Source organism: Salvelinus alpinus, chromosome 24 (assembly GCF_045679555.1).
Source record: "Salvelinus alpinus chromosome 24, SLU_Salpinus.1, whole genome shotgun sequence".
NCBI classification, from domain to species: domain Eukaryota; kingdom Metazoa; phylum Chordata; class Actinopteri; order Salmoniformes; family Salmonidae; genus Salvelinus; species Salvelinus alpinus.
In genome coordinates, this window is record NC_092109.1 from 40,646,744 (window position 1) to 40,666,837 (window position 20,094).

Sequence of the window (20,094 nt, forward strand, 5' to 3'; positions counted from 1 at the left end):
TTTGCGATACAATGAAACACTTCTTAAATTTGGTTCCAAGGAACCGAAACGGATTTGTGGGCTTCCGTTCTGACGTCAGAACATTAGACGAACCCACGTGGTTAATAAAAACACCATGGCGGCTGGATTCAAGTAAGTGTGCATTTTACATTCGTCAAATAATCTATATAAACTGTCTGAGATGCTTACATGTCTCCGAAATGATAGACTACCCAAACTACCTAAGGAACAGTAGCTTGTTCGACACGCAGGCTAATCGTGTAATAGCTATTTAGGCTAACCAGTAACGGTATCCAACACAGATCAGAAGCTCTCTGGCGCCACAGACCATATAGCCTACTGGCACAACTAACGTTAGCTAACAAAGTTGTTTGCCATCTAACGTTAATTAGCTAGTAACTTAGAAGTCAGTTATTGTAGTTTACCAACTAATTTAATCTCCGTCCCCAGAACTGCTGAGCCCTTGGAATATCACCTGAGGTTTCTGGTTAGTAGACCCGTCTTACACCACAGGAGGTTGGCGGTGCCGTAATTGGGGAGGACGGGCTCGTGGTAATGGCTGGAGTGGAATGGTATCAAACACGTGGTTTGATGCCATTCCATTCGCTCCGTTCCAGCCGTTATTATGAGCCGTCCTCCCCTCAGCAGCCTCCTCTGTCTTACACATGACTTTTCACCTTTTGTAAATGTAAGACTAGTTATGTGGACTTGACACTGACTGCTAGGATGTGATTCCCTGAACAAACCATGATGGTAATGGTGAACTGTTAGAATATGATTCCCTGAACAAACCATGATGGTAATGGTGAACTGTTAGAATTTGATTCCCTGAACAAACCATGATGGTAATGGTGAACTGTTAGAATATGATTCCCTGAACAAACCATGATGGTAATGGTGAACTGTTAGAATATGATTCCCTGAACAAACCATGATGGTAATGGTGAACTGTTAGAATATGATTCCCTGAACAAACCATGATGGTAATGGTGAACTGTTAGAATATGATTCCCTGAACAAACCATGATGGTAATGGTGAACTGTTAGAATTTGATTCCCTGAACAAACCATGATGGTAATGGTGAACTGTTAGAATTTGATTCCCTGAACAAACCATGATGGTAATGGTGAACTGTTAGAATATGATTCCCTGAACAAACCATGATGGTAATGGTGAACTGTTAGAATATGATTCCCTGAACAAACCATGATGGTAATGGTGAACTGTTAGAATATGATTCCCTGAACAAACCATGATGGTAATGGTGAACTGTTAGAATTTGATTCCCTGAACAAACCATGATGGTAATGGTGAACTGTTCTCTGCAGAAAGAGAACTGCCGTTCTGATGGAAGGGAGCTGGGTGAATTCAGAACCACGACATTGAATATAGGTGAGAACAACAGAACTGTGATCAGTTCTACCCCCCCATGTCTCTATCTCTCTCTCTCTCATCCTCTTCCATCTCCCCATGTCTCTCTCTCCGTCATATCCTCTTCCATCTCCCTCTCCAGGTTCTATATCCACAGCAGACGGCTCAGCCCTGGTGAAGATTGGAAACACCACAGTCATGTGTGGCATCAAAGGGGTGACTAGTAACCTCTCCTCAAGTAAACAACTAAAGCAGCACCTTGGTGACCCCCACACAGCCTAACTCATTCCCCGTTGTATTTTATCCACAGGAACTGGCAAACCCACCAGTGGATGCACCCAATAAAGGTTACATTGGTAAGTGGAAGAGTTACCTTTCTACAAAGATATAGAGCAAAAAACATGACTAGTTAATGTTTCAACAACTTTACATTCCCTTGCTGAGTAGCGTGTGTGTGTATATATGTATACGTGTTTGTGTATTTGACCTGTATCTCTCTCAGTACCCAATGTAGACCTGCCTCCTCTGTGTTCGTCACGGTTCCGTCCTGGACCACCCGGGGAACAGGCTCAGGCCGCCAGCCAGTTCATCGCTGATGTCATAGAGAGGTAACTCAGTGTATATTTAAAGGTCCAGTGCAGTTAAAAACGTGATTTTCCTGTTTTATATACAGTGAGTGTACAAAATATTAAGAACACCTTCCTAATATTGAGTTTCACTCTCCCCTTTTTCCCCCAGAACAGCCTCAATTCATCGGGGCATGGACTCTACAAGGTGTCGAAAGCGTTCCACAGGGATGCTGGCCCATGTTGACTCCAATGCTTCCCACATTTGTGTCAAGTTGGCTGAATGTTCTTTGGATAGTGGACAATTCTTGATACACACGGGAAACTGCTGAGTGTGAAAAACCCAGCAGCGTTGCAGTTCTTGACACAAACCTGTGCCTGGCACCTATTACCATACCCCCCCGTTCAAAGACATTTAAATATTTTGTCTTGCCTATTCACCCTCTGATTGGCACACATACACAATCCATGTCTCAACTGTCTCAAGGCTTAAAAATCCTTCTTTAACCCGTCTCCTCCTCTTCATCTACACTGACTGAAGTGGATTTATTTCTGTACAGCACTTTGAGATATCAGCTGATGTAAGAAGGGCTATGTAAATAAATTTGATTTGATTTAACAAGTAACATCAATAAGGGTTCAGCGCTTTCACCTGCTCAGTCGGTCACGGAAAGAGCAGGTGTTCTTAATGTTTTGTACACTCAGTGTATATCTCCACACTATAAGGTTGGAGTCATACTGTGAAAAATGATGATCTTGCCCTTTTTAGTGTAAGAGCTGTTTGACGAGCCTCAAATGGTTACTGGCATTTCAAATGTGGTATATTACGTGGCTGTTTTTAACATAATTTTTGCCTTGCAGCTCTGCCGTCATCCAGAAAGAGGACTTATGCATTCTGAAAGGAAAGGTATTTACGTTTAATAACTTCACCATGTGACACACTGAGAGGACTGTGACGCACAGAGAGGACTGTGACGCACAGAGAGGACTGTGACGCACAGAGAGGACTGTGACGCACAGAGAGGACTGTGACGCACAGAGAGGACTGTGACACACTGTTTTACTTACACAGCTTAAACATGTAGGGTACCAGAGTTGGGGTCAATTCCATTGCAATTCAGAAAGTAAACCACATTCCAAATGTTTCTCGTTGAAAAGCGCTGTAGAGAATTGGAATTTCACCGTACTGATATTGATTGGAATTGAACTTGACCTCAACCACCTCAGATTGCCTGTTACTGATTCTAGCTTTCAGCTGTGATTCTGATACTTGGTTCTGCTGCTCCCTAGCTGTGTTGGGTCCTGTTCTGTGACATTGTGAAGGGAGTCTGACTAGGTTCTGTGTGTTTGTGTTCCCTAGCTGTGTTGGGTCCTGTTCTGTGACATTGTGAAGGGAGTCTGACTAGGTTCTGTGTGTTTGTGTTCCCTAGCTGTGTTGGGTCCTGTTCTGTGACATTGTGAAGGGAGTCTGACTAGGTTCTGTGTGTTTGTGTTCCCTAGCTGTGTTGGGTCCTGTTCTGTGACATTGTGAAGGGAGTCTGACTAGGTTCTGTGTGTTTGTGTTCCCTAGCTGTGTTGGGTCCTTTTCTGTGACATTGTGAAGGGAGTCTGACTAGGTTCTGTGTGTTTGTGTTCCCTAGCTGTGTTGGGTCCTGTACTGTGACATTGTGAAGGGAGTCTGACTAGGTTCTGTGTGTTTGTGTTCCCTAGCTGTGTTGGGTCCTGTACTGTGACATTGTGAAGGGAGTCTGACTAGGTTCTGTGTGTTTGTGTTCCCTAGCTGTGTTGGGTTCTGTGACATTGTGAAGGGAGTCTGACTAGGTTCTGTGTGTTTGTGCTCCCTAGCTGTGTTGGGTCCTGTACTGTGACATTGTGAAGGGAGTCTGACTAGGTTCTGTGTGTTTGTGTTCCCTAGCTGTGTTGGGTTCTGTGACATTGTGAAGGGAGTCTGACTAGGTTCTGTGTGTTTGTGTTCCCTAGCTGTGTTGGGTCCTGTACTGTGACATTGTGAAGGGAGTCTGACTAGGTTCTGTGTGTTTGTGTTCCCTAGCTGTGTTGGGTTCTGTACTGTGACATTGTGAAGGGAGTCTGACTAGGTTCTGTGTGTTTGTGTTCCCTAGCTGTGTTGGGTGCTGTACTGTGACATCATGTGTCTGGACTACGACGGTAACTTGTTGGACGCCTGTCTCATCGCCCTGCTGGCTGCTCTTAAGAACGGTGAGACCTGGGGGTCTATTCATTAGTCAGATTGCTGTTTAAAAATGTTTTGCAACGGAAAAAAAACAAGCATGTCCTTAGAGTTTGCAACAGACAAAACGTTTTGTGACGTAATCCGACCTAATGAATACACCCCGTGCTGATGTTTTCACCGGGCTGTTTGTCGTAGTGTACATGACTGTGGCTCAGGATTTCTGGTGGTGACCCAGTGTCAGAGGAGGAATTTCCTCTTGTTCTGGCAATCAAGATGCTGGTTTCTCCCCCCGTGGGAGATCCGGGTTCAGATCCTGCCTGTGACACTGTGTCACTTCCTGTCTGAGAGTTAAAAAAAAAAAAAAAATAGTGAGGGATGTGATTGGCTCAGCAGTAAAAGGTCCTTTTAACAGTAACCGGCTACTGTTGTAATCGGATCGTATTGACCTCATGGCTGTATATCATTGTCTTAGTATGACCTTAGGAAAATTAGGAATTCCTGATTTTGATTTGGAACAAAATATTTTATTTTTGAAAACGCCTGAAGTTTTTGCTATAATATATAATGCCCTTGTTGCCTGGTTACAGCGCGTCTCCCAGAGGTGACAGTCAACAAAGAGACAGAGGCTCCTGAGGTGAACCTGGAGAAAAGGACAAGTCTGAACATCCACAAACACCCCGTCGGGGCCTCTTTCATTGTGTTTGACGAGTAAGTGTCTTTCATTCACAATCACTCAGAACCATTTCCTGTTTTTATTTCACACCCAGAGAGGAGATTTTAAACTATGTGAATTATAATTATTTACTATGGACTCATTGTGACGTGAGTTGTCATAGATGTGTATTATATCAGTGGTCACCAACATTTTCTGAGTCAAGATCACTTTCACAGTCAAAAAACAAGCCGAGATCTGCCGCTCAAATTTGTAGTTTTCTTAAAAAAAGATGACGTTAACCGAATAAAAATGAGGTTTGTGCAGTAGGCCTGATACATTATCACAGCATATTGACTATATGCCTGGCCTGATGCATTATCACAGCATATTGACTATATGCCTGGCCTGATACATTATCACAGCATATTGGCGATATGCCTGGCCTGATACATTATCACAGCATATTGACTATATGCCTGACTATATGCCTGGCCTGATGCATTATCACAGCATATTGACTATATGCCTGGCCTGATACATTATCACAGCATATTGGCGATATGCCTGGCCTGATGCATTATCACAGCATATTGGCGATATGCCTGGCCTGATACATTATCACAGCATATTGACTATATGCCTGGCCTGATACATTATCACAGCATATTGACTATATGCCTGGCCTGATACATTATCACAGCATATTGACTATATGCCTGGCCTGATGCATTATCACAGCATATTGGCTGTATGCCTGGCCTGATACATTATCACAGCATATTGGCTGTATGCCTGGCCTGATACATTATCACAGCATATTGACTATATGCCTGGCCTGATGCATTATCACAGCATATTGGCTGTATGCCTGGCCTGATACATTATCACAGCATATTGACTATATGCCTGGCCTGATGCATTATCACAGCATATTGGCGATATGCCTGGCCTGATGCATTATCACAGCATATTGGCTGTATGCCTGGCCTGATACATTATCACACTATATGCCTGGCCTGATACATTATCACACTATGCCCGGCCTGATACATTATCACAGCATATTGACTATATGTCTGGTCTGATACATTATCACAGCATATTGGCTATATGTCTGACAGCATTGTTCTTCTCAGACCATATTCTATTTCCAAACTGGAGCTTTGATAACTAACTACATCAGAAGGTGTAGCACTTGGAGTCATAGACGAGCATAAATATAAATATTTTTCAAATAATTCGCTTTTTTTATTTTACTGGACTGATAGTACCTGCATCAGATGATCATGGTGCTTTCAAGACAACTTGGAAAACAACAAGGTCAAACCGTACGTCAGTGATCTTCAGGTCGGAGAGTCGGAGATCTGTAAAGATGCCACATTTTTACGACTGAGTTGGATCACCGTTCAAAACGATTTTCCCCAGTTGGATCTCGTTTCTTTTTTTTTCTTCTCCTGAGTTCCAAGTTGTCTTGAACATACTTTAGTCGGAAGTCTTAGAGTTCCCAGGTGTTTTGAACACGGCATTAGTCTCAGTGGCGGAGGAGAGCAGCAAGAGGGTCTGTCTCTCACGGTACCTGTCTTCTCTCTCCTTCCTTTCCTCTGGTGAGACTGACCAGAGAGAGGGGACACGGTCTTCCACCTGATGGCGAAACTCAAGTCACACCGCATCCACCTCGGGCACAAATTCATGTTGTTCCTATGACCAGAGAAAGTGAAATATTCCTCGATATTAAAATAAACACGACGAGATGCTAATTATAACAAAACCACAGGGCTTCTGAATCGAGTGTCGCTACGGACAACGGGGCTTCTGAATCGAGTGTAACTACGGACAACGGGGCTTCTGAATCGAGTGTCGCTACGGACAACGGGGCTTCTGAATCGAGTGTCGCTACGGACAACGGGGCTTCTGAATCGAGTGTCGCTACGGCCAACGGGGCTTCTGAATCGAGTGTAGCTACGGACAACGGGGCTTATGAATCGAGTGTCGCTACGGCCAACGGGGCTTCTGAATCGAGTGTCGTTACGGCCAACGGGGCTTCTGAATCGAGTGTAGCTACGGACAACGGGGCTTCTGAATCGAGTGTCGCTACGGACAACGGGGCTTCTGAATCGAGTGTCGCTACGGCCAACGGGGCTTCTGAATCGAGTGTAGCTACGGACAACGGGGCTTCTGAATCGAGTGTCGCTACGGCCAACGGGGCAACACAAAGACAAATAAAAGAGCTCGTCTTTATCGTTGGCTTTTCTGCAGAAATGTTTGGTGATTTCGATCGACTGGTTGGTGACCACTTATTTATATATATATAAGTGACACTGCCCTGTGTAGGGTGCCGTCTTTAAACGGGTGTCCTGACTCTCTGTGGTCATTAAAGATCACATGGCACTTATCGTAAGAGTAGGGGTGGTAACCCTGGTGTCCTGACTATATTCCCAATCTGTCCCTCAAACCATCAGTCACCTAATCATTCCCAGTTTACAATTGGCTCATTCATCCCCCCCTCCTCTCCCCTGTAACTATTCCCCAGGTCATTGCTGTAAATGAGAATGTGTTCTCAGTCAATTTTCCTGGTAAAATAATGGATAAATAAATGGTTGTAACAGTGGTGTTTGTCCTGTGTAGCTCTATAATGATTGTCGACCCCACCGCTGAGGAAGAGAGCCTGTCTACAGCCACAATCACAGTGGTAACAGACGAGGAAGAGCGACTCTGCGCCCTCCACAAGCCAGGTCAGAGAATCAGACTGTCTAGTCCCCTAACCACTCCTATAGACACTGTCTGGTCTCCTACCCACTCCTATAGACACTGTCTGGTCCCCTAACCGCTCCTATAGACACTGTCTGGTCTCCTAACCGCTCCTATACACACTGTCTGGTCCCCTAACCACTCCTATAGACACTGTCTGGTCTCCTACCCACTCCTATAGACACTGTCTGGTCTCCTACCCACTCCTATAGACACTGTCTGGTCTCCTACCCACTCCTATAGACACTGTCTGGTCTCCTACCCACTCCTATAGACACTGTCTGGTCTCCTAACCACTCCTATAGACACTGTCTGGTCTCCTAACCACTCCTATAGACACTGTCTGGTCCCCTAACCACTCCTATAGACACTGTCTGGTCTCCTAACCACTCCTATAGACACTGTCTGGTCTCCTAACCACTCCTATAGACACTGTCTGGTCTCCTAACCACTCCTATAGACACTGTCTGGTCTCCTAACCACTCCTATAGACACTGTCTGGTCCCCTAACCACTCCTATAGACACTGTCTGGTCCCCTAACCACTCCTATAGACACTGTCTGGTCTCCTAACCACTCCTATAGACACTGTCTGGTCTCCTAACCACTCCTATAGACACTGTCTGGTCTCCTAACCACTCCTATAGACACTGTCTGGTCTCCTAACCACTCCTATAGACACTGTCTGGTCCCCTAACCACTCCTATAGACACTGTCTGGTCTCCTACCCACTCCTATAGACACTGTCTGGTCCCCTAACCACTCCTATACACACTGTCTGGTCCCCTAACCACTCCTATAGACACTGTCTGGTCCCCTAACCACTCCTATAGACACTGTCTGGTCTCCTAACCACTCCTATAGACACTGGCTGGTCTCCTAACCACTCCTATAGACACTGTCTGGTCCCCTAACCACTCCTATAGACACTGTCTGGTCCCCTAACCACTCCTATACACACTGTCTGGTCCCCTAACCACTCCTATACACACTGTCTGGTCCCCTAACCACTCCTATAGACACTGTCTGGTCCCCTAACCACTCCTATAGACACTGCCCAAACTAACCCGCCTGTCAATCTCTAGCTCCTTCCCTAGTCATCACTGCTCAGTACTGAATCCGCCACTACCTGGCCACCACCCAGACCCAAATCATCTGATGTCGTCCCCACAGTGACCGCATGTACATATCCCAACCAGAAGCCATGGATTACAGGCAACATTCGCACTGAGCTAAAGGCTAGAGCCGCCACTTTCAAGGGGAGGGTTAACTAATCCCGATGCTCATTAAAAATCCAGCCCTCGGAAGAACAGGTAAAGTGTCAATACAGGACTAAGATTGAATCCTACTACACCGGCTCTGACACTCGTCGGATATGGCAGGGCTTGCAGACTATTACAGATTTACAGAAAACCAGCTCCGAGCTGCCCAGGGACGCAAGCCTACCAGACGAGCTAAATGTCCTCTATGCTCGCTTCGAGGAAAGCAACACAGAAACAAGCACGAGTGCACCAGCTGTTCCGGACGACTGTATGATCACGCTCTCCGTAGCCAATGTGAGTAAGACCTTTAAACAGGTCAACATTCACAGACCGATTACCAGGATGTGTACTCAGAGCATGTGCTGACCAACTGGCAAGTGTCTCCACTGACATTTTCAACCTCTCCCTGACTGAGTCTAATACCTCAGTCCCTGTGCCCAAGAACACCAAGGTATTCTGCCTAAATGGGAAAAGGGAAGGGGGATACCTAGTCAGTTGTCCCAACTGAATGTATTCAACTGAAATGTGTCTTCCGCATTTAATCCAACCCCTCTGAATCAGAGAGGTGTGGGGGGGCTGCCATAATCGACATCCACATCTTCAGTGCCCGGGGAACAGTGGGTTGACAGATTTGTACCATGTCAGCTCGGGGATTTGATCCAGTAACTTTTCGGATACTGGCCCAATGCTCTAACCAAATGCCTACCGACCCGTAGCACTTACATTTGTAGCCATGAAATTCTTTGAAAGGCTGGTAATGGCTCACAACACCATCATCCCAGAAACCATAGATCCACTACAATTCACATACCGCCCCAACAGATCCACAGATGATGTAATCTCGATTGCACTCCACACTGCCCTTTCCCACCTGGACAAAACGAAACACCTATGTGAGAATGCTGTTCATTGACTACAGCGCAGCGTTCAACACCATAGTGTCCTCAAAGCTCACCACTAAGCTAAGGACCCTGGGACTAAACACCTCCCTCTGCAACTGGATCCTGGACTTCCTGACGGGCCATCCCCAGGTGGTAAGGGTAGGTAATCCTCAACGCGGGGGCCCCCCAGGGGTGTGTGCTTAGTCCCCTCCTGTACTCCCTGTTCACCCACGATTGTGTGGCCAAGTACACTGCAACATCAAGTTTGCCGACGACACAACGGTGGTAGGCCTGATCACCGACAACTATGAGATAGCCTATAGGGAGGTCAGAGACCTGGCAGTGTGGTGCCAGGACAACAGCCTGTCCCTCAATGTGAGCAAGACAAAGGAGCTGATCGTGGACTACAGGAAAAGACGGGCCGAACAGGCCCCATTAATATCAACGGGGCTGTAGTGGAGCAGGTTGAGAGCTTCAAGTTCCTTGGTGTCCACATCACCAACAAACACACCGAGACAGTCATGAAGAGGGCACTACAACGCCTATTCTCCCTCAGGAGACTGAAAAGATTTGGCATGGGTCCCCAGATCCTAAAAGTTCTACAGCTGCACCATCGAGAGCATCCTGACTAGTTGCATCACCGCCTGGTATGGCAACTGCTCGGCATCCGACCGTAAGGCGTTAGAGGGTAGTGCGTACGGCCCAGTAAATCACTGGGGTCAAGCTTTCTGCCATCCAAGACCTCTATACCAGGCGGTGTCAGAGGAAGGCCCTAAAAATTGTCAAAGATTCCAGCCACCCAAGTCAGAGTATTCTCTCTGCTACCGCACGGCAAGCGGTACCGGAGAGCCAAAAGGCTCCTTAACAGCTTCTACCCCCAAACCATCAGACTGCAGAACAGCTTCTACCCCCAAGCCATCAGACTGCAGAACAGCTTCTACCCCCAAGCCATCAGACTGCAGAACAGCTTCTACCCCCAAGCCATCAGACTGCAGAACAGTTTCTACCCCCAAGCCATCAGACTGCTGAACAGTTTCTACCCCCAAGCCATCAGACTGCTGAACAGCTTCTACCCCCAAGCCATCAGACTGCTGAACAGCTTCTACCCTCAAGCCATCAGACTGCAGAACAGTTTCTACCCCCAAGCCATCAGACTGCTGAACAGTTTATATCCCCAAGCCATCAGACTACTGAACAGTTTATATCCCCAAGCCATCAGACTGCTGAACAGTTTATACCCCCAAGCCATCAGACTGCAGAACAGTTTCTACCCCCAAGCCATCAGACTGCAGAACAGTTTCTACCCCCAAGCCATCAGACTGCAGAACAGTTTCTACCCCCAAGCCATCAGACTGCAGAACAGTTTCTACCCCCAAGCCATCAGACTGCAGAACAGTTTCTACCCCCAAGCCATCAGACTGCAGAACAGTTTCTACCCCCAAGCCATCAGACTGCAGAACAGTTTCTACCCCCAAGCCATCAGACTGCAGAACAGTTGATGAAATGGCGACCCAGACTATTTTCATTAACCCCGTATTTGTTTTTTTACACTCCTGCTACCATCTATGCATAATCACTTTAATAACCCTACCTACATGTACATATTACCTCAACTAACTGGTACCCCCTTTTATATAGCTTCGCTACTGTTATTTAATTATATTTTCTTAACTACACTGTTAAGGGTTGTAAGTAAGCATTTAACGGTAAGGTTGTTGTATTTGGCGAATAACATTTGAAATATTTCTTGTTAGCCCCTCCCTAGTCTTCACTGCCCAGAACCAAATCCACCCTTCTCAACCCAGTCCCAAAACAAGCTTAAACCCCTTCCCCCAATATACAGTGCATTCAGAAGTATTCAGACTACTTAACTTTTTCACATTTTTGTGTTTATAGCCTGATTTAAAAAAAATAAAAAATAAATGTATTGATTAAATTAAGATTGTCACTGTCCTAGACACAATACCCCATAATTTCAAAGTGGAATTATCTATTTAGAAATGTTTACAAATTAAAAGCTGAAATGTCTTGAGTCAATAAGTATTCAACCTTAAATTAAATTCAGGAGTATAAATATGCTTAATAAGTTGCATGTGATATAATAGTGTTTGTGATTTGACTACGTCATCTCTGTACCCCACATATACAATTACAGTATATGTAAGGTCCCTCTGTCGAGCAGTGAATTTCAAACACAAAGACCAGGGAGGTTTTTCCAATGCCTCGCAAAGGTCACCTATTGGTAGATGGGTAAAAAAAAAAAAAGCAGACATTGAATATCCCTTTGAACATGGTGAAGTAATTAATTACACTTCAGATGGTGTATCAAGACAAAGATACAGGTGTCCTTACTAACTCAGTTGCCGGAGAGGGATTTCACCAATGGTGATATAAAAAAAAGTTAGTTTTCTCCTATCACAGCCATTAAAATGAGGAAGAATAAAATTACAAAACATGCCTCCTTGTTTGCAACAAAAAAGTAAAGTAAAACTGCAAAAAATGTGGCAATACTAACCATTATGTTTGGGGCAAGCCAACACATCACTGAGTACCACTTCATATTTTCAAGCGTGTTGGTGGCTGCATCATGTTATGGGTATGCTTGTCATTTACAAGGACTAGGGAGTTTTTTTTTTAGGATAAAGAGAAACGGAATAGAGCTAAGCACAGGCAAAATCCTAGAGGAAAACCTGGTTGTCTGCTTGCCAACAGACCCTGGGAGAGAGAGATTCACCTTTCAGCAGGACAATAACCTAAAACACAAGACCAAATATAAACTGGAGTTGCTTACTAAGACATTGAATGTTCCCGAGTGGCCCAGTTAGTTTTGATTAATGACAAACAACCAACTTGACAGAGCTTGAATATTAATATTGTTCAAAGCTCTTGGACTTACCCAGAAAGACTCACAGCTGTAATCACTGCCACAGGTGATTTTATTGACTCACGGGTGTGAATAAAATATAGATTTCTGTATTTCATTTTCAAATTTGCAAACATGTTTTCACTTTATCATTATGGGATATTGTGTGTAGCTGTGTGAGGAAAGAAATGACTTCAGGCTGTAACAACAATGTGGAATAAGTCAAAAGGTGTGAATACTTTCCGATCTCTTAAAAGAACTCAAGTTCACAGGTCAGCTGTTGTCTGAAAACTCTCCTCTGTTGTTGCTGTCCTCTTCTCCAGGTGGTACATCATTATCAGGTGAGAAGCTTCAGGATTGTATCAGCAGAGCCACGACGAGACACAAGGAGGTCCGCAAACTCATCGACAAAGTCATACAGAGCGCCGAGACACCGAAATAAACACACACACACGTTTATGTTTCTCTAAAAGTTGTATTTTCCTGTCAATATATATTTTCTTTATCACAATAAACTGCTGATAAAGACCATTTTAAAACATTCTGCCTCAGTATCCCAGAAATGTCTCACACAAATATACACTTGTCCTTGACTGCCCAGCCGTCCCCACTAGTACAAGAAAATGCCATATGAAAAACGCACTCAGCAATTGCATGCTGGGAAAACAAGTTCTCTGTTGTGTTCGGCATCAAGATCATCTTCCCGCAGAGAGAGCTATTCTGTGACCGTAAAATGGCACTCTATTTCATACAGTGCACTAGTTTTGACCAGAGTCTGATCAACAGTAGTGCACTATGAAGGGAATAGTGTACCATTTTCAGATGCACCCAAAGCCATGCAGAATCGGGCACGGTCGTTCACGAGGAGTCTTCTGAGTTGTGCTGTGCAGTCAGTGTCCGTCCATGAGTTAGGCTCTGTTTGAGCCACCATAGGGAGGGACACAGTGGCATAACCGGACAGCAGTCGGGTAGGAAAACACCTCCCACTAACAAAAGAACGCATCTTAATTTTCTAACACATTTCAAAAATAGGTTATTTTAAAAACGGTAGGTTCTGTTTCTAAAAAACAGTTCTATGGTTGTCGGGACAACCTGGTTCAGGCTCACACGCCCGGCCATACCAAAAAACAGTTCTATGGTTGTCGGGACAACCTGGTTCAGGCTCACACGCCCGGCCATACCAACCAAAATCATTATTGGTGACACCCAGTGTCATAACCGCTCAATATGGTCATAACACTGTCATGACCCATATATTTACACCTGTTGTGTGACATATTGCATATGACCCCTGCATAAGTGTCAAAACCCACACTAATTCAAATCAGTTTTTTTCCCTAGGCCAAGTTTACTTAAAAAAAAAAAAAAAAAAAATTAAGTTCGTTTCTTAAATCCTTTGTTGTAATGAATTCTTTATAGTCATGTTTTTGTTCCATCATATTTTTCAAAAACTTTTAGAAAATACACTTTATGACGTCATAATCAGATAGTCCAATCACGTACATGTCCTTATGTCAGTCACAAAGAGGGTGTCTTGTCCTGCTCCTGCAGTCATCAACAACAGAGCATTGGACTAGGTGCACGTCTGACATCAATGTGTAAGCAATTACAATTCATATTTAATATGGTGAATTTCAGAAAATTTTATATAAATGTACTGTTCACACGTAGGTTAAAGGATTGCAATGGAATGTTTTGCCTTGTGTGGTAGGTTTTGACACTTATGTAGGTGTCATAAACAGCCATATAACACAATATATATGTCACAACAGGTCTAAATATATGTCATGACAGTGTTATGACATGGTTATGACCGTGACATAACGTGTTATGACGCTGGGTGAAAAAGTGTTATCCGTTATTACATCATACATTTCATCTTCTCTCAGCTACAAAATAACAAGTATTTTTGCCTGTAGTCTCCACAGTGAGGGAGACATGGGGCCTGTAGTCTCCACAGTGAGGGAGACATGGGGGCAAGAGTCTCCACAGTGAGGGAGACATGGGGGCAAGAGTCTCCACAGTGAGGGAGTTGGGAGGCAAGAGTCTCCACAGTGAGGGAGACATGGGGCCTGTAGTCTCCACAGTGAGGGAGACATGGGGGCAAGAGTCTCCACAGTGAGGGAGACATGGGGGCAAGAGTCTCCACAGTGAGGGAGTTGGGAGGCAAGAGTCTCCACAGTGAGGGAGACATGGGGGCAAGAGTCTCCACAGTGAGGGAGATGGGGGGCAAGAGTCTCCACAGTGAGGGAGATGGGGGGCAAGAGAGTCTCCACAGTGAGGGAGTTGGGAGGCAAGAGAGTCTCCACAGTAAGGGAGTTGGGAGGCAAGAGAGTCTCCACAGTGAGGGAGTTGGGAGGCAAGAGAGTCTCCACAGTAAGGGAGTTGGGGTGGTAAGAGAGTCTCCACAGTGAGGGAGTTGGGAGGCAAGAGAGTCTCCACAGTGAGGGAGTTGGGAGGCAAGAGAGTCTCCACAGTGAGGGAGTTGGGTGGTAAGAGAGTCTCCACAGTGAGGGAGTTGGGAGGCAAGAGAGTCTCCACAGTGAGGGAGGAAAGAGTGCCGTTTGGATCATTCATGTCTTCATGAAGGGGAAGGGGGGGTTGGTTTTCTCTCCATGATTTGGAGAGGTGCCATGGCATTGCTCACCAGATGGCTGGGGGTCATTTTATGTGTGTGTGTGTGTGTAGGGGGTCGTCATGATTAGGGGTGGGGCTGCGGTGTGCTCTTCTTCCTCTTACTTCTTGGTTGGCTGGCGGTATGTAGCCGTGGCGACGCCCCCGGAGGCCCCGCCCCCCTCATAGCCATTTGCTGCTGCATTTGGTGCAAGAATTGCAACTGATGGAGAGGGGGAGAGAGAGGGGGGAGGGAGAGGGGGAGAGAGAGGGGGGAGGGAGAGGGGGGGGAGAGAGGGAGAGAGAGAGAGATAACAGGTCAGTTCAACGGCATGCACTCTGGGTAACCCTTTACCTGGACCTTTTGTCATAACAGCAGACTGGCACCCAGATTAGCATCACGTGAAGCTATAACAGTATCAGATTAGCATCACGTGAAGCTATAACAGTATCAGATTAGCATCACGTGAAGCTATAACAGTATCAGATTAGCATCGCGTGAAGCTATAACAGTATCAGATTAGCATCACGTGAAGCTATAACAGTATCAGATTAGCATCACGTGAAGCTATAACAGTATCAGATTAGCATCACGTGAAGCTATAACAGTATCAGATTAGCATCACGTGAAGCTATAACAGTATCAGATTAGCATCGCGTGAGGCTATAACAGTATCAGATTAACATCGCGTGAAGCTATAACAGTATCAGATTAGCATCACGTGAAGCTATAACAGTATCAGATTAGCATCACGTGAAGCTATAACAGTATCAGATTAGCATCGTGTGAAGCTATAACAGTATCAGATTAGCATCGCGTGACGCTATAACAGTATCAGATTAGCATCGCGTGAAGCCATAACAGTATATGATTAGCATCACGTGAAACTATAACAGTATCAGATTAGCATCACGTGAAGCTATAACAGTATCAGATTAGCATCATGTGAAGCTATTAACAGTATCAGATTAGCATCATGTGAAGCTATTAACAGTATCAGATTAGCATCACGTGAAGCTATAACAGTATCAGATTAGCATCATGTGAAGCTATTAACAGTATCAGATTAGCATCACGTGAAGCTATAACAGTATCAGATTAGCATCGCGTGACGCTATAACAGTATCAGATTAGCATCACGTGAAGCTATAACAGTATCAGATTAGCATCGCGTGAGGCTATAACAGTATCAGATTAACATCGCGTGAAGCTATAACAGTATCAGATTAGCATCGTGTGAAGCTATAACAGTATCAGATTAGCATCGCGTGACGCTATAACAGTATCAGATTAGCATCACGTGAAGCCATAACAGTATATGATTAGCATCACGTGAAACTATAACAGTATCAGATTAGCATCACGTGAAGCTATAACAGTATCAGATTAGCATCACGTGAAGCTATTAACAGTATCAGATTAGCATCATGTGAAGCTATTAACAGTATCAGATTAGCATCATGTGAAGCTATTAACAGTATCAGATTAGCATCACGTGAAGCTATAACAGTATCAGATTAGCATCGCGTGAAGCTATAACAGTATCAGATTAGCATCACGTGAAGCTATTAACAGTATCAGATTAGCATCACGTGAAGCTATAACAGTATCAGTGAAATAATCTAGCAGTCTTGACACATTTAGTTGATTATTAAGAAAATGTAGCTAGGCTAATGGGAGGAAATCATTCTTGGTTTGTATAAACAGAGCTTTCCTATACAGGAAAATCAAGAGAGTAAGGAATATACTTCACTTAATGATTAAACAGGCTCTGGTACTAATGGGAGGCCCAGGGAACATGTTCACCCATCCTCTCAGTTTAACAACATACTATAGCATATACCAGTGTTGTAGTCAGACAGACAGGATGCTCTGTGTTAGTACAGCTGAGATGAAGCTTGGAGGGAAGGGAGGGAGTGTGGAGGGGTGAAGGGAGGGAGGGAGTGTGGAGGGGTGAAGGGAGGGAGGGAGTGTGGAGGGGTGAAGGGAGGGAGTGTGGAGGGGTGGAGGGAGTGAGTGTGGAGGGGTGAAGGGAGGGAGTGAGTGTGGAGGGGTGAAGGGAGGGAGGGAGGGAGATAGAGGAGTAGAGAGACAGGGAGGAATGGTTAGGAGATGGGGGAGAGGTGAAATGGGCTCAACACAGGAGGGAGAGGGGGTAAGGACAGGTTGTGAGGAGACGGGGGAGAGGTGAAATGGGCTCAACACAGGAGGGAGAGGGGGTAAGGACAGGTTGTGAGGAGACGGGGGAGAGGTGAAATGGGCTCAACACAGGAGGGAGAGGGGGTAAGGACAGGTTAGGAGACGGGGGAGAGGTGAAATGGGCTCAACACAGGAGGGAGGGGGGGTAAGGACAGGTTGTTAGGAATGTAGCAGGGGGTGGCACAGTCAAGCAGCACCAGTGACACAGACAGAAAGGAAGTGAGCCTCTCTTTGGGCCAAGATGACCCGGGAAGCAAAAAGATCTTCATTAACTGTGACCCCGGCAACAACAGACAATCCATGCTAAGCAACCAGCAGAGTTTGTAAAGTAAGTCAGCAACTTCAATTTGAATGGTGCTTTTCTTTTTCCAACAAGACTAACTTAGTTAAATGGGGTGAGAATAGATACAATTCATTTTATTTATTTTTAAACTCATGCTTTGTGTGTTAAAACTTCTAATGAAATACCTGTCCTCGATTACATTTTTTTGTTGACTTCAAAAGGTACAAAATTTCTATGAAATTTATCGGACAAAAAAACAACATTTAAATATCTGTTAATTATAGAAGCATTGCCTCTATAGCTAATACCGGACACTAATTCATTCGTCACTATAGAAGCATTGCCTCTATAGCTAATACCGGACACTCATTCATTCTTCATCGCGTAGTCTTCTAAACTCCCGTCTCCATTTAATGCCAAGATGTTTATATTTATTTTTGATTATACTTTTGTAATGCTTTTGTGTGATGTGGATCATAATTACAGTTACAGTCTATCAGGTTGCGTGATCCTCGTAGTGATAGGTGGAAAATACAACTAACGGGACGCACAGTTAAATGTATATCACACTCGCACAAATGCGACCAGTTATTTTTCGTATTTGCATTTAATTTGTTTCACTAGCAAATGTGAGTGAACTGCTGGCACTGAGCCCACTGAATGTCCATTTTATGTTCGCTAACGTTAGCTTGAAACAATTAGTGTTTACCTTTCCACAACACACGGAATCGAAAAGGGATTTGTCCATGTGTTGACGTACAGCTGACAGTCGGCAAACTCAGCATCACAACAAACAGGAGGAGGGGCAGACACGGGGTAGCTACGTCCAATAATGATGTGTTAATCTCCATGTCCGTTGATACAAACTTTGTACATGTCTGTGTGTTGCAGCTCGAGAATCGGGATGTTAGATTTACTCAGTGGATTTATTTTGTATTAAAATGTAAAAAATAAATAAATAAATCAGGCCCTATTCATTTCTGTGTACTTTTAAAACCTTTTAGGGATAGGGGGCAGCATCTTCACTTTGGATGAATAGCGTGCCCAAAGTGAACTGCCTCCTACTCTGTCCCAGATGCTAATATATGCATATTGTTATTACTATTGGATAGAAAACACTCTGAAGTTTCTAAAACTGTTTGAATGATGTCTGTGAGTATAACAGAACTCATATGGCAGGCAAAAACCCAAACAGGAAGTGGGAATTCTGAAGCTGTCATCGCCTATTGAAATCCCAGTGGGATATGGATCTGTTTGCACTTCCTACGCCTTCCACTAGATGTCAACAGTCTGTAGAACGTTGAATGAAGCTTCTACTGTGATGTGGGGCCGGATGGGAGGTGTTTGAGTCAGTGGTCTGGCAGAGTGCCAGTTCCTGGTCACGCGCATTCCACATGATATCAACTTGCGTTCCATTATTTCTACAGACACAAAGGAATTCTCCGGTTGGAACGTTATTGAATATTTAGGATAACAACATCCGATAGATTGATTCTATAGTTAGTTTGACAATATAACTTTTTGAAGTTTTCGTCCGACGTTCGCCTGGACCTGCACGAGCGTTTGGACATGTGTACTAAACGCGCTAACAAAAGTAGCTACTTTTTTCCCACAACAATTTATTGTGGAACTAGGATTCCTGGGAGTGCATTCTGATGAAGATCATCAAAGGGAATATTTATGATGTAATTTCGTATTTCTGTTGACTCCAACATGGCGGAGAAATATTGTTTATATCTGAGCGCCGTCTCAGATTATTGCATGGTGTGCTTTTTCCGTAAAGTTTTTTTGAAATCTGACACAGCGGTTGCATTACGAACAAGTGTATCTTTAATTCTATGTAAAACATGTATCCTTCATCAAAGTTTATGATGAGTATTTCTGTTTTTTGATGTGGCTCTCTGCAATTTCTCCGGATATTTTGGAGGCATTTCTGAACATGGCACCAATATAAACTGAGATTTTTGGATATAAATATGCACATTATCGAACAAAACATACATGTATTGTGTAACATGATGTCCTATGAGTGTCATCTGATGAAGATCATCAAAGGTTAGTGATTAATTTTATGTCTTTCTGCTTTTTGTGACTCCTATCTTTGGCTGGGAAAATGGCTGTGTGTATTTTGGACTTGGCGGTGATCTAACATAATCATATGTTGTGTTTTCGCTGTAAAGCATTTTTTTTAAATCGGACACGATGGGTAGATTAACAAGATGTTTATCTTTCATTTGCTGTATTGGACTTGTTAATGTGTGAAAGTTTCTCAAATTTTTGAATTTCCCGCGCTGCCTTTTCAGCGGAATGTTGTCGAGGGGTTCTGCTAGCGGAACGTGTGTCCTAGAAAGGTTAACTCGGATCTCTTACATGTATTTTATTGATTTATTTTTATTTCACCTTTATTTAACCAGGTAGGCCAGTTGAGAACAAGTTCTCATTTACAACTGCAACCTGGCCA

General features: G+C 44.3%; 3 protein-coding genes across 9 annotated transcripts in view; 1 reads left to right on the forward strand and 2 right to left on the reverse strand.

Annotated features, from left to right (window-relative positions):
* The window catches only part of alg5 (ALG5 dolichyl-phosphate beta-glucosyltransferase), a 28,793-nt gene extending 28,308 nt beyond the window's left edge, over nucleotides 1-485 (reverse strand). Inside the window, exon 1 of the mRNA XM_071364921.1 lies at nucleotides 426-485. The gene's annotated coding sequence lies outside the window, so the exon portion shown is untranslated. The remainder of the gene's footprint in view (nucleotides 1-425) is intronic.
* Nucleotides 26-13,078, forward strand: exosc8 (exosome component 8). The gene is made up of 11 exons (XM_071364922.1): nucleotides 26-132; nucleotides 451-487; nucleotides 1,330-1,393; nucleotides 1,515-1,588; nucleotides 1,683-1,728; nucleotides 1,875-1,980; nucleotides 2,800-2,845; nucleotides 4,059-4,155; nucleotides 4,717-4,837; nucleotides 7,410-7,516; nucleotides 12,861-13,078. The coding sequence occupies exons 1-11, from the start codon at nucleotides 116-118 to the stop codon at nucleotides 12,977-12,979; spliced, it is 834 nt and encodes a 277-aa protein (XP_071221023.1). The 5' UTR covers nucleotides 26-115; the 3' UTR covers nucleotides 12,980-13,078.
* Nucleotides 13,079-13,911: 833 nt separating this feature from the next.
* The window catches only part of supt20 (SPT20 homolog, SAGA complex component), a 47,703-nt gene continuing 41,520 nt past the window's right edge, over nucleotides 13,912-20,094 (reverse strand). For all 7 annotated transcript variants that reach the window (XM_071364913.1, XM_071364916.1, XM_071364914.1 and 4 more), the window contains one exon: nucleotides 13,912-15,373. In XM_071364913.1, coding sequence (XP_071221014.1) covers nucleotides 15,239-15,373 — 135 coding nt within the window. In that variant the 3' untranslated portion in view covers nucleotides 13,912-15,238. The remainder of the gene's footprint in view (nucleotides 15,374-20,094) is intronic.

Bases quoted from the DNA above. Each gene is read 5' to 3' on its own strand.
- exosc8 (XM_071364922.1), top strand. The intron at 1,729-1,874 runs GTAAGTGGAAGA...TATCTCTCTCAG, and splicing joins ACCCAATAAAGGTTACATTG to TACCCAATGTAGACCTGCCT. The intron at 4,156-4,716 runs GTGAGACCTGGG...GCCTGGTTACAG, and splicing joins GCTGGCTGCTCTTAAGAACG to CGCGTCTCCCAGAGGTGACA.